Genomic DNA, 20,234 nt, shown 5'->3' with positions numbered 1-20,234 from the left:
GGAATTGCTCATGCCCCCCCCCCCCCCCCCCCCCAGCGACGGGCCTGCACCCACCTTGTGTGACTTCATTTTAAAAATCAATACTTTGGAAGATAAAATCCCACAAATTTAGGATATTTCTATTGGTTTTTGGGACCAAAAAATAATTCTAAAGTTGGAAATACAACAACAGCCGAAAAAGAAGTCGCGGTTTCAAAAATATCTAGGAAAGGAACTCTGTCAACAGAGGGCGGTATTTAACTTTAGTGGCAGGACCAAAATGTACCGAAATGTCCTTTTAAACAGAAAAAATAATAAAACTCATGAGATATTTGGATCTTAATGTGTTTTTTTTTTACTTCCTTTTTTTTTAAAATGGAATCTATCAGTCTGTAGGTTTTCTTATTACAGTTTTGCTTCCTCTTAGTCGAGTCGGAGGGAAATTATTCGGCCACCGTACAAGTGAACTATTCTTATTCGGGCCTCATTCCGGAGTGGGATCGAACAAAAATTTCAACATCGTTCTCACCGCGCTGGAAAGAAAACTGTAATGCAAAGGGGTACCAAGCAAAGGATTGTAATAGTGGAAACAAGGTTTGAAGATAGCCTGCTCCGATTGCGAATTTGACGAATTGAAAAAATCACACGAAATCCGGGTGCGATGCTTGGAAACGAAGTTGGCAAGATTCTGCTTTTACATTCGTCACGGAAACTGAAACCGTAAGTTGACAAAATCGACTTTATGTATCAAATGTTGGTTAGGCCTTCATCATTTAGTTTTATTAAAATGTCTTATGGTTTGTTTGGTTGTGGGATTTTTGCGCATGTGTCGTGTGTGTTCGCGGTCGGCGTCGCGTTCTTGAAAAGAACTGTCGTGGAAGGAGGGGCGTGATATAGATATAAGGGGGGGGGATATTGAGTTCAACCATTTTTCCAAATTTTGTAGTTTCGATAACTGCTTTAATTGCACAGAAAATATAAGAAATAAAATAGGAACATCTGTCATGTCTGTGCCATGATTTCAACATGTGCGTATGTTTCACAAATATTTGGACAGGGATTGGAAAGTCGAAACAATGAAAAAAAATCCAGTAGCAGTATGGAACATATGTTGGAAAGAATGTTGCAACCTGACGCTGCTTTTTTTCTTCATGTATCATCTCAATGACGGTCAGTCATTGCAAAAATGATGATAAGACATGAATCTGGGAGTGGATAACATTTCCAAAAATGTTAGGAAATACTTTTTTTAAAAATTGTCTTGACTCTCCATAGACTTTGTACACAACCGTCGAAGTAGCGCCAGGTTGCAACATTCTTTCCCGTTTTTTCAATGTGACTACAAAGATCGCAGTATTCGTGAAATGGTTTAGATATGTGGACATGTTGCAATGGCAGTTAGGCAAAATAAAAAAAAAACATGTTTAGCGTCCTGCCTCTTTGACAAAAAGGAAGGAGGAGGCCCTTTTTTTTTTTTTTTTTCTTTTCAAAATGGCCGCCCGACACATTTTTCAAGACAACGCGGCCGGGCTATTTTTCAAGATGGTTACCAGCTTTTTTCAAAATGGCCGCCACTTGGACTCAGGAAATGACATATTGGCTTCTTATGGGCAAGATGCAACAGAAAATGAGACCAAAATGATGTAACTATGCAGAACCGAACATCTCTTCTGCGTTAAAATTATCAATTTTTGTCTTATAAAAAAAAAAAAAAAAAAAAAAAAAAAGGAGGCGGCCTCTAAAAAGGAAGCGGGCGGGGACGCTAAACATGTTTTTTTTTTTACTTCGCCTTATGGGAGACTTTTGAGATGTTGGTGTCAGCAAACAGCAAACACACCGGCCCTTTTTCTATTGTTTGCGTTTTAATAAGCATGCGCGCTTTAGCTTAACCATTACATAAGAAATTAAAAAGTACCTGTGTGTTTGCTGCCACGAATGTATCAAATGTCTCCCATTGTTTGAATTTGTACAAAGCACATATAGATAATAACGGCATAGCCTAGATATTTCTGTCATTTTTGGTTATGTTAAATAATCAAGTATGCAAGTTCCATCTTTGCTTTCTTGCAGATATGTACTATTGTAGTCGGATATTGGACAAGACCGTTTCTATCAACCACAACCCCATCAACTGCTTGATCGTATAATGGAAGCATGGCAAGCGTGACCCAGAACCACGCTACACTCAGGACACAGCCTCGACTGGACTCCAAATGGCTCAAGTCAGACCCCCAAGTAAGTATGTGGTTCATGGATTGGTTTCTCCAGACAAAATAATTTGGAAGACTTATTAATATTTAGGCAGTAGGTTTTTTCCTGTGATTGGCTGTTTCGAGGGGAATGTTATGACTATTCATGAGAAAAGAAAATGACGTTATGCTATTGTTATTACTTAGTCAACTTGTTACGTTACGTTACATTAAAGCATTGAAACAAAAAACAGCTGTCGTCGAGCTGTCACAGTAGTCGAGTGGATAGTGAGATTAGCTATGGATCAAAATATCCCTGGTTCGAACCCATTTTTCATCTACTATTTTCTTCTCCAAATTTGTAGTTTGGATATTTTCAATTTAAGGGGAAAAAAGAGTCCGAGAACCTAAGTTTCATGCAGTGATTCCATCGAAACTTCTGACATGGTTTCTCAGACCACACTCGTGGCAAATAAGCATTATGCAGAGTATTAGGCAAATTAGCATTAGGCAAAATATCCACTGCCTAAGGATAGTCCAAAGTGGCAAGTGGAGTATCATAATTATTGGGTTTGTCTTAGATTTGCTTTAAAAGTCTTAATATTCATTAATATTTTTTTCACCAGGTGGCCTTTTCTAAGGATGGCCTGAGTGGCTTGTGGAATGAGCTGGTCAAGGATGGGGAGCTGGTCGTGGGTAAGCCCAGGCAGATCACCAACGCAGCAGGGGCAGCGGCTGCCAAAGGTACCCAGCAAAATGCAATTCATAACTCTGATTCTGAATTTTGTTGGGAGTCGTTCACGGTATTATAGAACAATGTGTCATTTTAAGGCCAAAAAAAAAAGTCTCCGATTTCTGGTATGGAGTTTGCCCCAAAAGTGGTGTAGCAATGTGGCTTTTTTTTTTTTTTTGGACTTTTTTTCCCCTTCAAATGTTGGCTGATGACTGCAAATGGTGCCCGACTAAAGATAGTGCAAAATGTATTGGAGCCCAGAGAGGCCACATAAAGGTTATACTCGATCGTAACCCTATCTAAAAACATGTTAAAATTGTGCAGCAGTAGGGTTCCAGTCAAACTAGTGAATTTGGTGGTTTTGAGACATCATCTTACATAGAAAAAAGAAAAAAAAAACTTTTTAATTTTGCAGATGCGCATGGCTACGGCAACGCGCGCGCATAACAGAAACTGGAGACTTGTTTTTTTTGGCCTAACTACACTGTGGCAACTAAATTGTTTTGTCATGCTGTGCTTTTTTTGGTCACCATAACAGTTAAACTGGGTATAACTTGGCTAGCTTACCCTGGCAAATTTAGTAGTGGAGAAAGAGATGTAGTTTCAAGTTACTCCAGTGTAAGCTCATTGATGATTTTCAAGAAGCACGAACCACATGATGAAGCCATTGATGAGGCCAAGTTTGTGATCTTTGTAATTGTATTCGTGAATTCCTGAAATAGGTGAAACAGGCAAGTATTACTGCGCCATGAGCGTCCTGTCCTGCAGCTGCTGCGATGGCCGCTGCGGGCCAACCAACGGCTGCAACTGCCCACCTTGCCAGAGACTGGACGAGGAGGAGAGACGAGAGGAAGCGAGGGAGAGGACATCGTCGATGAGCATCATTGAGTCTTGGACCTGGGGAAAACAACCTGGTAGGTTACATTGGAGGATTGCTGGTTCGAATCCTGCTAAGGTCACTATGATGCTTCTATCTGGGGCAGACAGCCCAGTAGGTAATACGTAAGGCTCATGTGTAGGTTCGAATCCTGCTAAGGTCAATATGATGCTTCTATCCAGGGCAGACAGCCCAGTAGGTAATACGTAAGGCTCATGTGTTGGTTCGAATCCCGCTAAGGTCAATATGATGTTCCTACCTAGGACATACAGCCCAGTAGTTTATACGTGAGGCTCATGTGTTGGTTGGAATGAGATCAGGTCCACTTTATGCACTTCTGTTTGGGACGACAGCCTTTTAGGTTATACGCAAAGCTTTGTGTTCATTCATGGGTTGAAATACCACCATAGTCATCAAGATGCTACTGCCTGGGGTAGATAGCCTGGTAGGTCACAGAGGAGGCTTGTGTTTGTACACGGATTAAAGTCACATTAGACTCCCCCCCCCCCCCCCCCCCCCCGATATAAAACATTAGTGTTTTAGATTATGATACAGTGATTGCTTACAATTAATGTGATAAGCATTTGAAAAAATGTAGAAATTCTGTGAAGAAAAAGAATGCTGTTTCAGAAAAAAAATTGTCAATAAAATGTCCTCTTACAATGACAACATAACAGTCATCCAATACAAACTTCCCTGCCAAAGTTACAAAAAAACATTGTCTTAAGAATTTCAAAATTGCATTTAAAGAGAGAGCACGATGATGCAGTAAAAACCAAAAAAGCAAAATTCTGTAAAGCTGTTAATTTATTTTCTGTCCTCACTTTTTCAAACCCAGATGGATCCCAGCTGAAGGAATGCTTACACCTGTTGCTGAGAGAACAGAACCGCCTCTTGCAGGAAGCTGCCCTGTCCACCCTCTCCTCGGTCCGACTCCGTCAGCGTCTGGTGGTCCTAGAGCGCTACTTCATTGCTCTCTCCCGGCACTGCCCTGAACAGAAGGTGATCACCAGGAAGCAGAAAGAGGAAGAAGGTTCTCCGGTGAAAACTAGAAGGTAAGCGAGTAAAAAAAATCACTGGTTTTAAACATTTTTTTACGGGTTCCAAATTTAAACATTTGTCATGTGGCTCACTTCTTATCAGAAAAAAATGTACAAGTAAAGGGGAAGATAACAGCACTGAGTGTTGATGCAACTGCGGGCTGACACTTTTTCTCAGTATCTAGAGGTATTTTAAGGTTTCAGAGGTGACACTGGTTTGCTGTATTGTGCAAATGTTGAATTTCAAAGTGCAAAAGGCTCTTCATGAGGCGAATACATGTATGTCTGGTGTTTCCAGGCTGTTCTCAAATGGAACAGCGTGTGTTTACCTACAGAAATTATCAAAGACGAATTTTAAGTGTCCCGATATTTCATAAGTGCCCTCACAAAACAGTTATCTGAAAATATATTTCAAAAATCAGTCTTGTAGTGCTTGAAAATTTAGTGAAGATTTTATCTTGATAATGCTAGATAATTATTCTTGAATATAATCTCATGCAGCCTTTTTGAAGTGGAGTTTTGATCTTGGAAGTGGAGTGGAGTTTTGATCTTGGAAATGCTAATCAAATCGCTTCAAAATTCTGAAATCCCATACAGCCCTCCGAAACCAACTGAGAAGGCCACCACATCCCTGGCCCGCGTTGGTGCCCGCACTGCCCTGTCCTTTGCCTTTGCCTTCCTGAGGAGAGCCTGGAGGTCCGGGGAGGACTCGGACCTCTGCTCAGAGCTCCTCCGCGATGCCTTGGAGGCTCTACGCTCTCTGCCGGAGGCTACCCTCTTCGACGAGGCATCTATCTCAAATGTATGGGCTGAGGTGGTGCAGAAGGCTACGGACTTCCTTACATCTGTTGTTGTTGGGTGAGTAGAAGTTGCACCTGACTAGTCGAAATGGTAAAGATTGCTTTTTGGCCTGTTTACATTCAGAACTGCCATGTACTGGTCTGTGTAGCTTGGTGTCAAACTTTGCTGTTTCTAACGGTATCAAACAGTTATGGAAGTATGGGTATAAAGCCTCTCGATGCAACAGAATCTAACAGAATTTTAATAGTTGGTATCACGCTTTCCCTGACATACAAAAAATAAAACGATGACAAGAAAACCCATCCGGAAAACCCAATGTAAAATTTACATATTCCAGGTGCAATGTTCCATCATACAAGTCACATAATCCAACAGTTAAAACAAACATTCTGTTGTTACTTCGTTTTTCAACAAGACCTGACAGGAGTTGGTGGTTGTGGAATCCGCCTGATTCCAGCAAAGTTCAGTGATTGCTAATTCCCAATGAAAAGCTGTAGAACTTGTTCATTTAACTAATTTGTGTATACATTTTTATGTTGAACAAATAAATTGACTGGAGCAGGGTTTGAACCTGCAGCCTCTGGTTTGCCGTTCCGGTGCTCTACCAACTGAGCTATCCAGCCCTATGTTGGCGGTTCCCCATTTTGTCAATGTCTTTGTTCAAGGGGTGCTAGTCAGAAGCCATAAACCTGTAGCCAGGGATCACGCCCAAAATCACTATGCAAGCAATATCAACAATGCTGGAAACCTGAGAAATAGCAGACGGGTATCACTCAGAGAGGAAACAGCTTTTTATTACAAATGTTAAATTTGATATTGTTAAATCTCTTGAACAGAGACCTGAATGCCTGTGCTAGCGCCAAGGGCAACAACGACACCATCCCAATACCTGATCAACACAGCGCCCTCGCTCTGCTCCTAGAGCTAGCCGTCCAGCGCGGCACCCTCAGCCACCTGCTGAGCGTAGTGCTGCTGTTACTGCAGCTGTGGGACAGCGGGAGGCAGGAACCAGACAACAGGACCAGCCCTCGCGGGACCACAGCTCCGCTGATGGCGTTGCTGAAACGGTTCCAAGAGATACCCAGCCCTAAAGGGAAGTTTACTGCCGAGGGGAGCAACCAAGATGATGTGAGTTAAGCATTTTACAAAAGCCTCATTTGCTCACTATCATTCTTCAGGTGTTGCTTTTAGGCAGTTGAAGTTGCAAATCAACACTGTAACAAGTACAATTGTCAACATTTTTCTAACATGCTTGAAGAAAAATTTGACAAGCGGCTGAGAAATTTCACGTAATGATTAAATTTGTGTGATAAAAAAATACTAACAAGTGCTTTTTGAACTCATGTGTTCATAAAACAGGACAAGGTGTCTTATACTGAAGGGTATTTTATTTTGGTCTCATTTCAAAAATAATTAGTAACCTTATTTCCAACAGGGAGATCTGTTGCTTGTTTCATGACCATTAAGTCAAAACATGCAATTGGGTTACCTTGGGTTAGGAAACTTGCTTGTCTATGGTAATGAACGTTTGACTACAAAAAAAACCTTTCAAACTTGTATTTCCTACGTCTTTTCAATGAATCGCTCAACCCATCCATTGCTCATCCATCTTATTCTTGCTCTCCAGTATGTAAGCCCCTCTGTGGTCAGTCCCACCGAGTGTTTCCTGCGTTACCTGACCTTACCTGACGATGATGACGCATCGATAGACCTACGACAGGCTGCAGTCATTGTCATGTCTCATTTAGACCGCCTCGCTGCTCCTTACATGCCAAGCACAGTCTGCCAAAAGGTAGCCACAACCACATCATTGTATTGTGCTTGTTGGGATCTGAAAAGATCCAAGGCTTTTTACTATTATGCTGGCTGTTGTGTATTTGCAGGTTTGTGTTATCCAGTTTGTCTGTGATACAGAAGATGATTTCTTCGAACAAATGTTCACCTATATTTGCATCGTTGCTGTTTAGAAAAATAAAAAAATATTTAACAAAATATTTTTAGCACATGTGCCTACTTTTCCTACTTATTCAAAATTGTTTAAAAAGATCAAAAGTTGTACAGGTTTCAAACGGGTTCTGTTTTCATTTTTCACCCCAAGGGTCCCGTTATTCCCATGGGCCAGGAGGTCTGGGTCAGCCGGTCAGCCCCCTTCACCAAGAACCCGCCCAGCTCCTCCACACTCACAGGCCCAGTGCCCGTCCCTGCCTTCAGTAACCTAGGCGTGGTGCAGGTGGTGTGCGGAGAAGGATGCACGCTGATCCTGACCCGCACCGGCAAGGTGTACATGCAGAAGAGTGAGGCGGAAATGGTGAGACGTAAACTTTGAAGTCAGGACTTTTTAATTTCTTTTTTTGGATACAGAATTGCTTTTGATGTTATTAGCTTCAGTCCGAAAAAAGACTTTTCCCTATTTTTTTAAGGTTCATCAGACTCTCTTGACAAGAGGTGTTGTCTGGGTCTTTGACAGTTGCAACTTCAGCCATATCTCAGGATGCCTTAGTTTGGAACAGCAAAATAAGGTTCATAATGCAAACACAGGCAGAGTTTTTTTGAAGTCATTAGTCATTTTCACATAAAAATCTCTTGGATTTCAGGGCAGGAAAACTACCCAAAACACTAAATGAACCTTGTTTTCTAACCTGTAATTTACTTGTGCAGAGAATGAAAGTGGACCTATGAAGTACTCGGACCAAAAAACTTGCACAATAAATTTTGAGCCTTTTTGCATTGTGAACAGTGTCAAATTTAGATTACCAACATAACATTATACTTACAGTCCAAAATCTACCTATTTTTGTCCAGAAAACTATGGTAGATGGTTTGGAAGTTACCAATGTCCGACTGTAATTTGACTCTTTCTACATGGCTTGCTTTTTGTCAGTACCTTGAACTGGTTGACACCCTAACCAACAAGGACACAGTACAGTTGGCCACGCACCCAGCAGGCAAGCATTACATGGCACTGACGGCCGAGGGGGAGGTATACACGTGGGGATGTGGAGATTCAGGGGAGCTTGGACACGGAGATAAACGGTAGGAACCAGTCTGTTAACTCTCAGATGCATACTTATAGTTGCAGGCAACTCAGATGTTGTAACATTCAAATTTTTTAAGTGAGTTGTGGGGACCACCCAAGATTTTGGTGATATATACTACAGTTGCAGATTCATTGTGCTGGCAGTTGAAGATTTCCTCAACGCGGTCCCCAGATGTTGCTTATTTGAGTATCTGATGGCCGTTATACTCAAACATTTGAAATTTTGAGGTAATGATTTGAGAGCACAGACTTTGAGAAAATGAACTTCCCCAAAAAAACGAATCTTTGGGAAGACAGTTGGCAGCCATTATCTTTGTGTGTATGTTATCTCTCACAAGGAAGAAAATACGCATCATGATTTGAAAGTGAGCCCTCTTGAGAATGATACTGTTATGAGCACCTTCCTGTAAAAAAATGACAAATTTTTATATTTTCATAAGTTTCAAAATTTTATTGTTTTCTATTACCAGATCCTGCACGGAACCAACTCCTGTAAAAAGTCTCTTCGGTGCTAAGGAGTCATCCCAGCGTGTGGTATTCATTGCTGCTGGAAGCGGCTACAGTGCTGCCATCACTGCCAAGGGAGAGCTGTACACATGGGGATCAGGGAGCTATGGCCGACTAGGACATGGTATGTTATGATGAGGAAGGGTGTGGTTTGGGTGTGGTCTTGGGGTGTGGTTTGGGTGTGGTCTTGGGGTGTGGTTCATTGCTGCTGGAAGCGGCTACAGTGCTGCCATCACTGCCAAGGGAGAGCTGTACACATGGGGATCAGGGAGCTATGGCCGACTAGAACATGGTATGTTATGATGAGGAAGGGTGTGGTTTGGGTGTGGTTTGGGTGTGGTTCATTGCTGTAGGAAGCGGCTACAGTGCTGCCATCACTGCCAAGGGAGAGCTGTACACATGGGGGTCAGGGAGTTATGGCCGACTGGGACATGGTATGTTATGATGAGGAGGGGTGTGGTTTGGGTGTGGTCTTGGGGTGTGGTTTGGGTGTGGTTTGGGTGTGGTTCATTGCTGCTGGAAGCGGCTACAGTGCTGCCATCACTGCCAAGGGAGAGCTGTACACATGGGGATCAGGGAGTTATGGCCGACTAGGACATGGTATGTTATGATGAGGAAGGGTGTGGTTTGGGTGTGGTCATGGGGTGTAGTTTGGGTGTGGTTTGGGTGTGGTCTTGGGGTGCGGTTTGTGGGTGTGGTTTAGGAAAGATGTGATGGGAGGGGTATGAATATGAAGATTGCTGGCCGAGTAAATTCAGTGCTGCAGTCACTGCCTATTGGGAGCTGTACACATGAAGTTCAGGTTACTCAGGTTACCAAGAGAAAGGGGCGTGGTTGATTGGTATGGTTTGGGGAGGGCTCGAATTTAGGAGTTTAGGAGGGGTCTAATATGATACATACTGCTGGCTGATTTCAGTGTTGCTATCATAACATATGGAATCAAAAAAGCAATCCGCGATTTTTGAGATTGAAAATCTTTTGATTGAGCCACTGCAGATTACCACAGTTTACCTCTGCATGCAAGGCTCTAAATATTCCTTAATATTTGCCCTTGTGTCTGTCCGTGTTTATCAGGTAATAGCGAGGATCGTCTGAACCCGACCCTAGTGTCTAACCTGAAGGGACAGGTCATCAAGCAAGTTGCCTGTGGGTCACAGGATGGACAGACCCTGGCCCTCACCAACACAGGTCAGTGCTCCTGCCGTGAAAGTCATCTAATTTATCAAAAAGTTACACTGACCTTTTTTTGTAAAACTAATGTTTATTTTGCAATTCATCTTCTAAATCAGAATGAATCAAGACTGCATATGCCACTGCAAACCTCAATGTTCAAAATATTTTCTGAGATTTTGTTTTTATCCATCTGGAAACTGCTTAGGGGCAATGTCATGAAACACCCGAGCAAAGAAATTCCCTGAGCACACGTTGAATTGAGACATTCATGAAGAATGTGATGTGTATATCTTATGACTGGTTTGGAACTGATTATTTTCTTGAGCTGGTTAATTTTGTTAGCTGTAATTTCTGGCGAGCAACATAGTAGGATTTGTTTAAGGGAATTTGGTGAAACTGGGTAATCGGTTGAGGTTTATTTGGGCACTAACAGCAAGTAATGGTTTAATTTTCCGCCCCGTTATAGGACTGGTGTATTCTTGGGGCAACATGGAGTACGGCCAGCTTGGGCAGAAGGAGCGAGAGACCCCCAAGTCCCCTCGTCTTGTAGACAAGCTCCAGGAACAGAACGTGGCCAAGGTCTGCTGCGGGGCTCGCTTCTCACTGGCTCTGACTGAGATGGGGACCGTCTGGATGTGGTAAGTAATGGGAATGATCCCTCAACACAGATTGAAGACTTTTTGAGTGGCATTCAGCCCATGCCTGCACATAAAATGTACACATTTATATTAGTTTTTGCTCTGTCTATTCGCTCCGTTCACAAGTACCCCCTCAGCGGCAAAGAAAGTACAGTTGGGGGTGACCGACCGACGCCATCTTGCCTGACTGCAATTTTGCCGTGACGCGCGGCCGTACCACTGCGTGTACACAGTACAAATTCCCTGGTGTACATGCATCACACACAAATTACAAGGAACGGTGCGCGTCAACAAGCTAAATGTCCCGCCCATGGGACGTCGTTGCTAGGTAAAAGGGTGCCCTCGTTCATAGACCCATAGTGCTTCTTCATTTTTTGCTCCGTAACAATGCTGCCTTTCCTTAAATCTGGTCGTCCAATTTCTTAAGTAATAATTTAATAAACTTGACACACAATAGTGATGGATCAGATTTAATTAAATCTTCAAGATTATAAGGCATTTTTATTGTGCTCAAGTTGGGAAAAAAACCTGTAATTCTGAGTATAGTTAAAAAAAAAAAAGGAATTCTGAAAATGAACTTTTTTTTCTGAGTGCGAAAATTCTGGGTTTTTTTTTAGACGTTTTTTAGTAATACAGTGAAATTCCAATAAGTCAAACCTTAAGGGAACAGGTTCAAAATTTGACTTAAGCAGAGTTTTGAGTTAAGCAGGGTTGTACATCATTGTTATACTACTGAAGGCAATGGATTCTTTGTTTGACTTAACAGTTGTTTTGAGTAATCAGAGTTTGACATTAAAATCGAGATTTTAACAACAAGAAAAAAAACCCACCAAAATCTCATAATTCCATTCACAACACCGACCTTGACCTTTATTTCTCACCCAAACTAACTGAGGTTGACAACCAAAAAGGATCAGAAAATTGGCTCTTTCATGAATATAGATGTCAAAGTTTGAATCAAGGGTTTACACAATTTGCGATTAAATAGTTGGTGAAATGGATTTCCCACATATATAAACAAAGAACTTGCCAAGATAGTGTTGCTCATGATTATGTCACAATTACAGTGGCCATTGTCTCAAACATTTGCTAGTGTTTCATAATTATTGTGCCTATTGTTTCACAACTACAGTGCTGTTTATTTCATATTATTTCACGATTTCACTGCCAATAATTTCAAACATTTATTATAATTTCAAAATTAATGTGCCATTTTTTTCTGATATAGTTACAGTTCCCATTGTTTCAGACACTATTACTCTGACTATTTTTCACAATTGAGTTTCCTGTGATTATACACATGTACTAGTATTTCACAAACTGCATTGCCTTTTTTTCACAAAATCCCCACAATTTTACAACTCTTCTTCTGTATTTAAAAATTCTGGTGCGACAATTTCACAATTATCAGTGCCTATGAGTTCACTTTTACTGTGTCCATTATTTCACAATTACAGTGCCAACAATTTCACAATTACCAGTGCTTATGTTTATAATTTTACTTTGTCCATTATTTCACAATTACAATTCCAACTTTTTCACAATTACATTTTTTAAATTGTTTCAAAATTATAGTGCCAACAATTTCACAATTACCAGTGCCTATGTTTACATTTTTACTGTGTCCATTACTTCACGATTTCACAACTCTTCTTCTGTATTTAAAAATTCTGGTGCCAACAATTTCACAATTATCAGTGCCTATGAGTTCACTTTTACTGTGTCCATTATTTCACAATTATAGTGCCAACAATTTCACAATTACAAGTGCTTATGTTTACAATAGTACTTTGTCCATTATTTCACAATTACAATTCCAACTATTTCACAATTACATTTTTTAACTTGTTTCAAAATTATAGTGCCAACAATTTCACAGTTACCAGTGCCTACATGTATGTTTACATTTTTTCTGTGTCCATTACTTCACAGTTACTGTTCCAACTATTTCACAAAATTTTTCATTTTTCAATTGTTTCAAAGTTATAGTGCCAACACTTTCACAATAACCAGTGCCTGTTATTTCACTCTGTTCATTATTTCACAATTAAAATCTCCACTATTTCACAATGACTGTTTCCATTAATATTACAATGTTGATCAATGTTGAAAATAGTCACTAGATTGATTTTGACTGAAAGGACAACTTTGTTCAGAATGTATGTTCACATAGGAGGTTTAAATTAACAAATACCCATGCATGAAATATGCCTGTCTGGTACAGTTAGAGTTTATTGACAGCTTGTTAAAGCTATAGTCCATCATTTGTAATTAGTGCATTTTGTTCGTTTGAAGCAACAAAAGTGTTCAAAATCTAATGAAGGATACTGAACAACTTACTTGATGAAGTTTCAGCTCAGCTTCATATTCCGAGAAAAACAGCATTCTAGGATCTCAATTTAAAATCAAAAGTTGCTAAATCATGTTTCGAATTGTTTTGAATTGCAGCTTTACGCGATGTTGCGCACTGATCCAACGAATTATAGCAACCGCGCGCGCCTGTGCGTCGTTCCAATGCTTGTGCGCGCTGCGCCGAATAACAAAACGAACAACTAATTTAAATTTTCCTACGGTGCTTCTTAAGAAGCACCGTAGGAAATGCCTTCTTTCGTTGATTTCTTCAAAATGAGAGCCTGCCAGAAAGGATAATTTCACAGGGAGTTTAGTCCCCTTACTATCTTTCAACCAGTATGTTTTTCAACAATAATTACGCCGGTTACTTTTTTTGATAGCTGCAAATGATGGACTCGGGCTTTAAGTCTGCAATACTGGAAAATGTTTGTGTGTTTATTATTATGTCACGCTGATCATAAACACTGTGTTCTTTTTCGTTGATAATTGTCATTTTCTTAACAGTTTTATTTGCTGTTCCTCTGACTGTTGCTTGAAAAGTCTCCTCAAGTGATGGATCTTGCTTTTGCCAATTGCGTTGCTTTCTAGGTGTCCAGTCTCCATCTTACCCGATTGTCTCATCTTTCCAAGCAGATTGACTACAATTTGAAAGAGAAAAGTCCTCATGAAGTTTAAATCTTCGAAGAAATCTTTGTTAAAAATCGTTTACAAGTCATTGCGTCTTTGGATAGTTTTCTTTGTTCAGTTTTGTGATTTTTTGAGTCTGAAATAGTGAAAGTGCACCCGTTGATTGAAATCTTTCCACTATCGATGAACAATTTCCTCGGTCTGTGATAACGTTAGATTTGAAAGATTTCAGACAAAAAATCAGACGGTACTTTACTTGGCAGCGGGCATTTTGCACATTGCCTTCTTGGCCAATTTGCAGTCTGCGCTATTCCACTTCATCCCCAAACCGGAACCTGTAGTTTCAAGGCAGTGTTGAACTTGGCCCGGCTCTCCTGGGTACCAGTTGGTGTAGTTAGCAGTGTTGCCATCCGACCAGGCAAATTGGTCACCGAATTTTCTGTTAAACCCAAGCCAATATCTAGCCTGGTTGTCCTGACACGCCATCCCGTACTCGAATATGAACCGGTTCTCGTTCTCGTCGGCAATGGATGCCAGGTGAGCAGGTCTCCCAGCTTGGGAGAACTGTTGGCAGAAACTTTCGGCCGCGGTGTACATTCTGTCTTCAAGATCACAGAGGTAGCAGTTGTTCCCGTAGGTCTTCCACGGTAGTTGGCACGCCGGTTTGGACTTTGGGATCTTCCAGCCGAAGCTGGCACAACCACTACTGATGAGTCGACACTGAAACTGGATGAAGATATACAGATGCAGCAATCTTGTTAAATCAGCCATGGTTTGGAATCCCAAATTTCAAAATTGAAGAACAAATTTCAGTTTTGAAATCACTGTAGGAGGTGCGTTTTTAGTTGATGCTTCTGTGCCCAAAGTGATATCTAGATTAACTCTTGAAACGCAAACCCTGTATGGCATCACCAGCAATCCAACCACAGGTCTATATCAGAGTGAGGAGACTATTATTGTCTTCTTTTTTTTTTTTTTGGTGGGCGTGGAACTCTATTCATCAAAACGATAATGCCAAATTGTAACGCTGCCAATTTTGACGTGTTGTCACCAGCGTGGTCCTTTCAGCACATGTCAAGAAAGCATAAAATTGGAGGCCCGCTATATTAATCAGTCTGTTCTTGGCAAACAGAGTAGATGGAGCTAAGCAACGTCAATTTGGATCGTTCTGGTATACGGCAGTATATTGCCAGTTTGAAGGAAAGTTATTAAACCTGACACTGACAGGCTTTGTCCAAGTAATCAGTCTGTTATTGGCACGCAGAGTAGATGGAGCTACATGTAAGCCACGTCAATTTGGATCGTTCTGGTATACGGCAGTATATTGCCAGTTTGAAGGAAAGTTATTAAACCTGACAGGCTTTGTCTAAGTAATCAGTCTGTTCTTGGCACGCAGAGTAGATGGAGCTAAGCCACGTCAATTTGGATCGTTCTGGTATACGGCAGTATATTGCCAGTTTGAAGGAAAGTTATTAAACCTGACAGGCTTTGTCCAAGTAATCAGTCTGTTCTTGGCACGCAGAGTCGATGGAGCTACATGTAGGCCACGTCAATTTGGATCGTTCTGGTATACGGCAGTATATTGCCAGTTTGAAGGAAAGTTATTAAACCTGACAGGCTTTGTCTAAGTAATCAGTCTGTTCTTGGCACGCAGAGTCGATGGAGCTAAGCCACGTCAATTTGGATCGTTCTGGTATACGGCAGTATATTGCCAGTTTGAAGGAAAGTTATTAAACCTGACAGGCTTTGTCCAAGTAATCAGTCTGTTCTTGGCACGCAGAGTCGATGGAGCTACATGTAGGCCACGTCAATTTGGATCGTTCTGGTATACGGCAGTATATTGCCAGTTTGAAGGAAAGTTATTAAACCTGACAGGCTTTGTCCAAGTAAGTCTGTTCTTGGCACGCAGAGTCGATGGAGCTACATGTAGGCCACGTCAATTTGGATCGTTTTGGTATACGGCAGTATATTGCCAGTTTGAAGGAAAGTTTTTAAACCTGACAGGCTTTGTCCAAGTAATCAGTCTGTTCTTGGCACGCAGAGTCGATGGAGCTACATGTAGGCCACGTCAATTTGGATCGTTCTGGTATACGGCAGTATATTGCCAGTTTGAAGGAAAGTTATTAAACCTGACAGGCTTTGTCTCAGTAATCAGTCTGTTCTTGGCACGCAGAGTCGATGGAGCTACATGTAGGCCACGTCAATTTGGATCGTTCTGGTATACGGCAGTATATTGCCAGTTTGAAGGAAAGTTATTAAACCTGACAGGCTTTGTCTAAGTAATCAGTCTGTTCTTGGCACGCAGAGTCGATGGAGCTAAGCCACGTCAATTTGGATCGTTCTGGTATACGGCAGTATATTGCCAGTTTGAAGGAAAGTTATTAAACCTGACAGGCTTTGTCCAAGTAATCAGTCTGTTCTTGGCACGCAGAGGCGATGGAGCTACGGTACATGTAAGCCACGTCAAATAAGATCGTTCTGGTATACGGCAGTATATTGCCAGTTTGAAGGAAAGTTATTAAACCTGACAGGCTTTGTCTAAGTAATCAGTCTGTTCTTGGCATGCAGAGTAGATGGAGCTACATGTAAGTCACGTCAATTTGGATCGTTCTGGTATACGGCAGTATATTGCCAGCTTGAAGGAAAGTTATTAAACCTGACCGGCTTTGTCCAAGTAATCAGTCTGTTCTTGGCACGCAGAGTCGATGGAGCTAAGCCACGTCAATTTGGATCGTTCTGGTATACGGCAGTATATTGCCAGTTTGAAGGAAAGTTATTAAACCTGACAGGCTTTGTCCAAGTAATCAGTCTGTTCTTGGCACGCAGAGTCGATGGAGCTACATGTAGGCCACGTCAATTTGGATCGTTCTGGTATACGGCAGTATATTGCCAGTTTGAAGGAAAGTTATTAAACCTGACAGGCTTTGTCCAAGTAATCAGTCTGTTCTTGGCACGCAGAGTAGATGGAGCTACATGTAGGCCACGTCAATTTGGATCGTTCTGATATACGGCAGTATATTGCCAGTTTGAAGGAAAGTTATTAAACCTGACAGGCTTTGTCTAAGTAATCAGTCTGTTCTTGGCACGCAGAGTCGATGGAGCTACATGTAGGCCACGTCAATTTGGATCGTTCTGGTATACGGCAGTATATTGCCAGTTTGAAGGAAAGTTATTAAACCTGACAGGCTTTGTCTCAGTAATCAGTCTGTTCTTGGCACGCAGAGTCGATGGAGCTACATGTAGGCCACGTCAATTTGGATCGTTCTGGTATACGGCAGTATATTGCCAGTTTGAAGGAAAGTTATTAAACCTGACAGGCTTTGTCTAAGTAATCAGTCTGTTCTTTGCACGCAGAGTCGATGGAGCTACATGTAGGCCACGTCAATTTGGATCATTCTGGTATACGGCAGTATATTGCCAGTTTGAAGGAAAGTTATTAAACCTGACAGGCTTTGTCTAAGTAATCAGTCTGTTCTTGGCACGCAGAGTCGATGGAGCTACATGTAGGCCACGTCAATTTGGATCGTTCTGGTATACGGCAGTATATTGCCAGTTTGAAGGAAAGTTATTAAACCTGACAGGCTTTGTCCAAGTAATCAGTTCTTGGCACGAAATTAAATTTTTTATGGGACCAGTGGTGGGCTGGTTATGAAATTGTGGCAATCATGTGTCACCAAGGTCATTGTTGGCGTCATATTTATTGACAGAGCGGCTGCCTCTATGTGTGACACAATTTGTGACGTTGAGGCTGTTTTTCGGCAAACATGTCGAAACAGCCTTTGTTTTCTTGTGTTTTTTTTTCTTTTTCCTTTTTCAATCTTTTTGCCCATATCATTTGTACACGTTTTTTGTTCCCGGCACTTTGGGCACTAAGATCAACCCGATTGCCTTTATACCTGGCATACACTTAGACCACCACCCACAGATGTGTGCCGAACATTGACGTCATCATGACGTCATCACGAGTCACGTGACAGCACATTAAAAAACTGGCTTTTTTCAAATACTGCCCCCAATTTCCCATATTTAGTTAGTTTGCATTTTGTTTGCAATCGATTACACACCTATCGATTACAAGCCAGCAAGACTGGTTCCCTGACCTTACAGTTCCTCAACATCTATAAATGGCTCCGTTTCATCTTAAGTGGGGGTCAGGGAACCAGACTACAGGAAAATGATTGTTGTTCTTGGTTTTCCCAGCATCTACGAACACAAAACTTCAAACAAGTCAGTGTAACAATATTTGCTATAAAATACTAACCCCCAAATCCATCCATTTCTGAAAATTACAGCAAAGGCAAATGTTCTATGTTCCCTTTAAGCCCTTTCTTTTTCCTTTTTGCTCTTTGCTCTTTCTCAGGGGTCGAGGTGATGACAATCGACTGGGCCAACCCACAGACGACCACTACCGTCTCCCCAAGCTGGTGGAGGGACTGCAGAGCAAGAAGGTAGTGGACGTTGCGGCAGGACAGCGGCAGTTCCAGGTGCTGACTGACACCGGGGAGCTACTGCAGGGTCAGATCAGTCAAGCCACGACGGCAGTTAAAGGGAGCAAGGTGGAGCTGGTGACAGTGACTGCGCTGGAAGGGAAGGCTATCAGCGGCATCGCATGCAGCTTTACAAATGTAAGTAATCTTAGCCAGTTTCTGTACTTGGCTGCCAAATTGTCTAAGTATAGAAAGCTGCTTAGCATGGAAAATGTAAGCTTGGTAGAAACAGAAGGGGGTGCTAGCTGTTGTGTCTGTGCTGGCAGAAGGCCATCAGTGATATTGTATGCAGCTGTTTGAGTTGAGTTTTATAGCTTATTTGGCTTACCACAGAAATCTACTTATCATAAACAATATTCACTTAACAGAATCGAGTTGCTTGTGCTTTTCAAGAGTAAGTTTAGGGGACAAAATTTTAAAGTTAGCTAAGCTTAGACAAAGTATTCTTTAGCACTAAGACAGAAAAAAAAAGAATTTGCAAAAATTTGCTACTAACCCAAAGGTGAGGTGATGATTGTTGTGTGTAAGTCGTTCTTGGCTGATTGTTGCTAAATTTGTTAAGCAATATATTTCTGTATCGTTTCGGTTTGCGGTAACACCATGTGGTAATAACTACTGCTTAGAAGATATTAGTTCTGAGAAGAACTTGTCCTGCTTATTATCAACTTTGCTAAGTAGTTTTTTGTTCTGTTAAGAACAAAAGTTGATAATAAGCAGGACAAGTTCTTCTCAGAACTAATATCTTCTAAGCAGTAGTTATTACCACATGGTGTTACCGCAAACCGAAACGATACCGATACCCCACCATGCAAAGCCTCAAATCTTATATAATATATTTCTGCTAAGTGGTCAGCCCCAAGCAAGTAAGCTCACAAACATGTCAAATATAATGGACTGGTGATCTGCCCTCATTATATGAGGAGTCAGACTGCCAGCATCTGCGAAATTCATTCAAAATGCATTGAATTTAATTTGTGTCATTTTCTAAACCTTTTGGCCTTTGTTTCTTCTGCAGAGCTATGCCTGGACGTCCAGCGGCAACTGGTCAGTCGGCCTGAGTATTCCCTTCAGCGTCCACGTGACCAAGTCCACCTTTGAGCGGTTAGACGGTCTGCTTGAGCGTGTCTGTGAGGGTCTGGATGGCCCTAGTGACTGGCCTCCACCCCAGGAGAAGGAGTGCATGGCCGTGGCTGGGTTGAACCTACTCAGACTACAGGTTTGTGCACAAAGTGTGGATTATTAACATCTTCCCAAAGAACCATTTGCAGACATTATGAGTCAAAATGTCAGACGTCCTTTAGCATCAGCTGTTTGTAATTTGCACTACACAACACAATGGGAGAACAGTTGTGAAATTTATGATACGTACACTTTTTTTCTTCAATATCATCCAGCTCCATGCAGCCATAGCCCATGGCGAGGATGCCGAGAAGCTCGGGCTAGGCCTGGGAGGGACACTCCTGTCCAACCTCAAACAGCGCGTAGTGGACTTGGCCAGCAATGCGGGTGTCATTCCAACAGTGCAGATTGCGGCCCAGTCCACTTTGCAGACGGGGTGGTCCATGCTGTTACCCACAGCTGAGGAGAGAGCCAGGGCACTGTCTGCTCTACTACCAAGTGGCGGTAAGTTTTTGTCTTTGAAACAAAAAAGAGAATCAAACTTTTTATCAATGTATTGTCAGTTTCTTTGTTCAGGAGCGCCGGCATTTGTGTGACCTCCCTTTTTGCTAACCTTTCAGCTTGTGCATGCCATTTATAAACTGTGGCTTTTTCCTGTAATTTTTGTGATAGGTA

The 20,234-nt window shown here is 41.7% G+C and overlaps 1 protein-coding gene across 1 annotated transcript in view; it reads left to right on the top strand.

Moving 5' to 3' along the window:
* The first annotated feature begins 590 nt into the window (after positions 1-590).
* LOC119727661 (E3 ubiquitin-protein ligase HERC2-like) overlaps positions 591-20,234 on the top strand; it is a 60,915-nt gene continuing 41,271 nt past the window's right edge. Inside the window, exons 1-16 of the mRNA XM_038199652.1 lie at positions 591-699; positions 2,050-2,214; positions 2,795-2,912; positions 3,624-3,815; positions 4,617-4,833; positions 5,416-5,676; positions 6,456-6,747; positions 7,247-7,411; positions 7,718-7,927; positions 8,501-8,652; positions 9,127-9,287; positions 10,238-10,351; positions 10,803-10,974; positions 18,314-18,578; positions 19,456-19,656; positions 19,835-20,063. Coding sequence (XP_038055580.1) covers positions 2,134-2,214; positions 2,795-2,912; positions 3,624-3,815; positions 4,617-4,833; positions 5,416-5,676; positions 6,456-6,747; positions 7,247-7,411; positions 7,718-7,927; positions 8,501-8,652; positions 9,127-9,287; positions 10,238-10,351; positions 10,803-10,974; positions 18,314-18,578; positions 19,456-19,656; positions 19,835-20,063 — 2,830 coding nt within the window. The 5' untranslated portion in view covers positions 591-699; positions 2,050-2,133. The remainder of the gene's footprint in view (positions 700-2,049; positions 2,215-2,794; positions 2,913-3,623; positions 3,816-4,616; positions 4,834-5,415; positions 5,677-6,455; positions 6,748-7,246; positions 7,412-7,717; positions 7,928-8,500; positions 8,653-9,126; positions 9,288-10,237; positions 10,352-10,802; positions 10,975-18,313; positions 18,579-19,455; positions 19,657-19,834; positions 20,064-20,234) is intronic.

Source organism: Patiria miniata, unplaced genomic scaffold (genome assembly GCF_015706575.1).
Source record: "Patiria miniata isolate m_02_andy unplaced genomic scaffold, ASM1570657v1 HiC_scaffold_20, whole genome shotgun sequence".
In the NCBI taxonomy this organism is placed as follows: Eukaryota; Metazoa; Echinodermata; class Asteroidea; order Valvatida; family Asterinidae; genus Patiria; species Patiria miniata.
The sequence above is the reverse complement of the archived record's forward strand: the minus strand, read 5'-3'. Positions and strand labels throughout refer to the sequence as shown.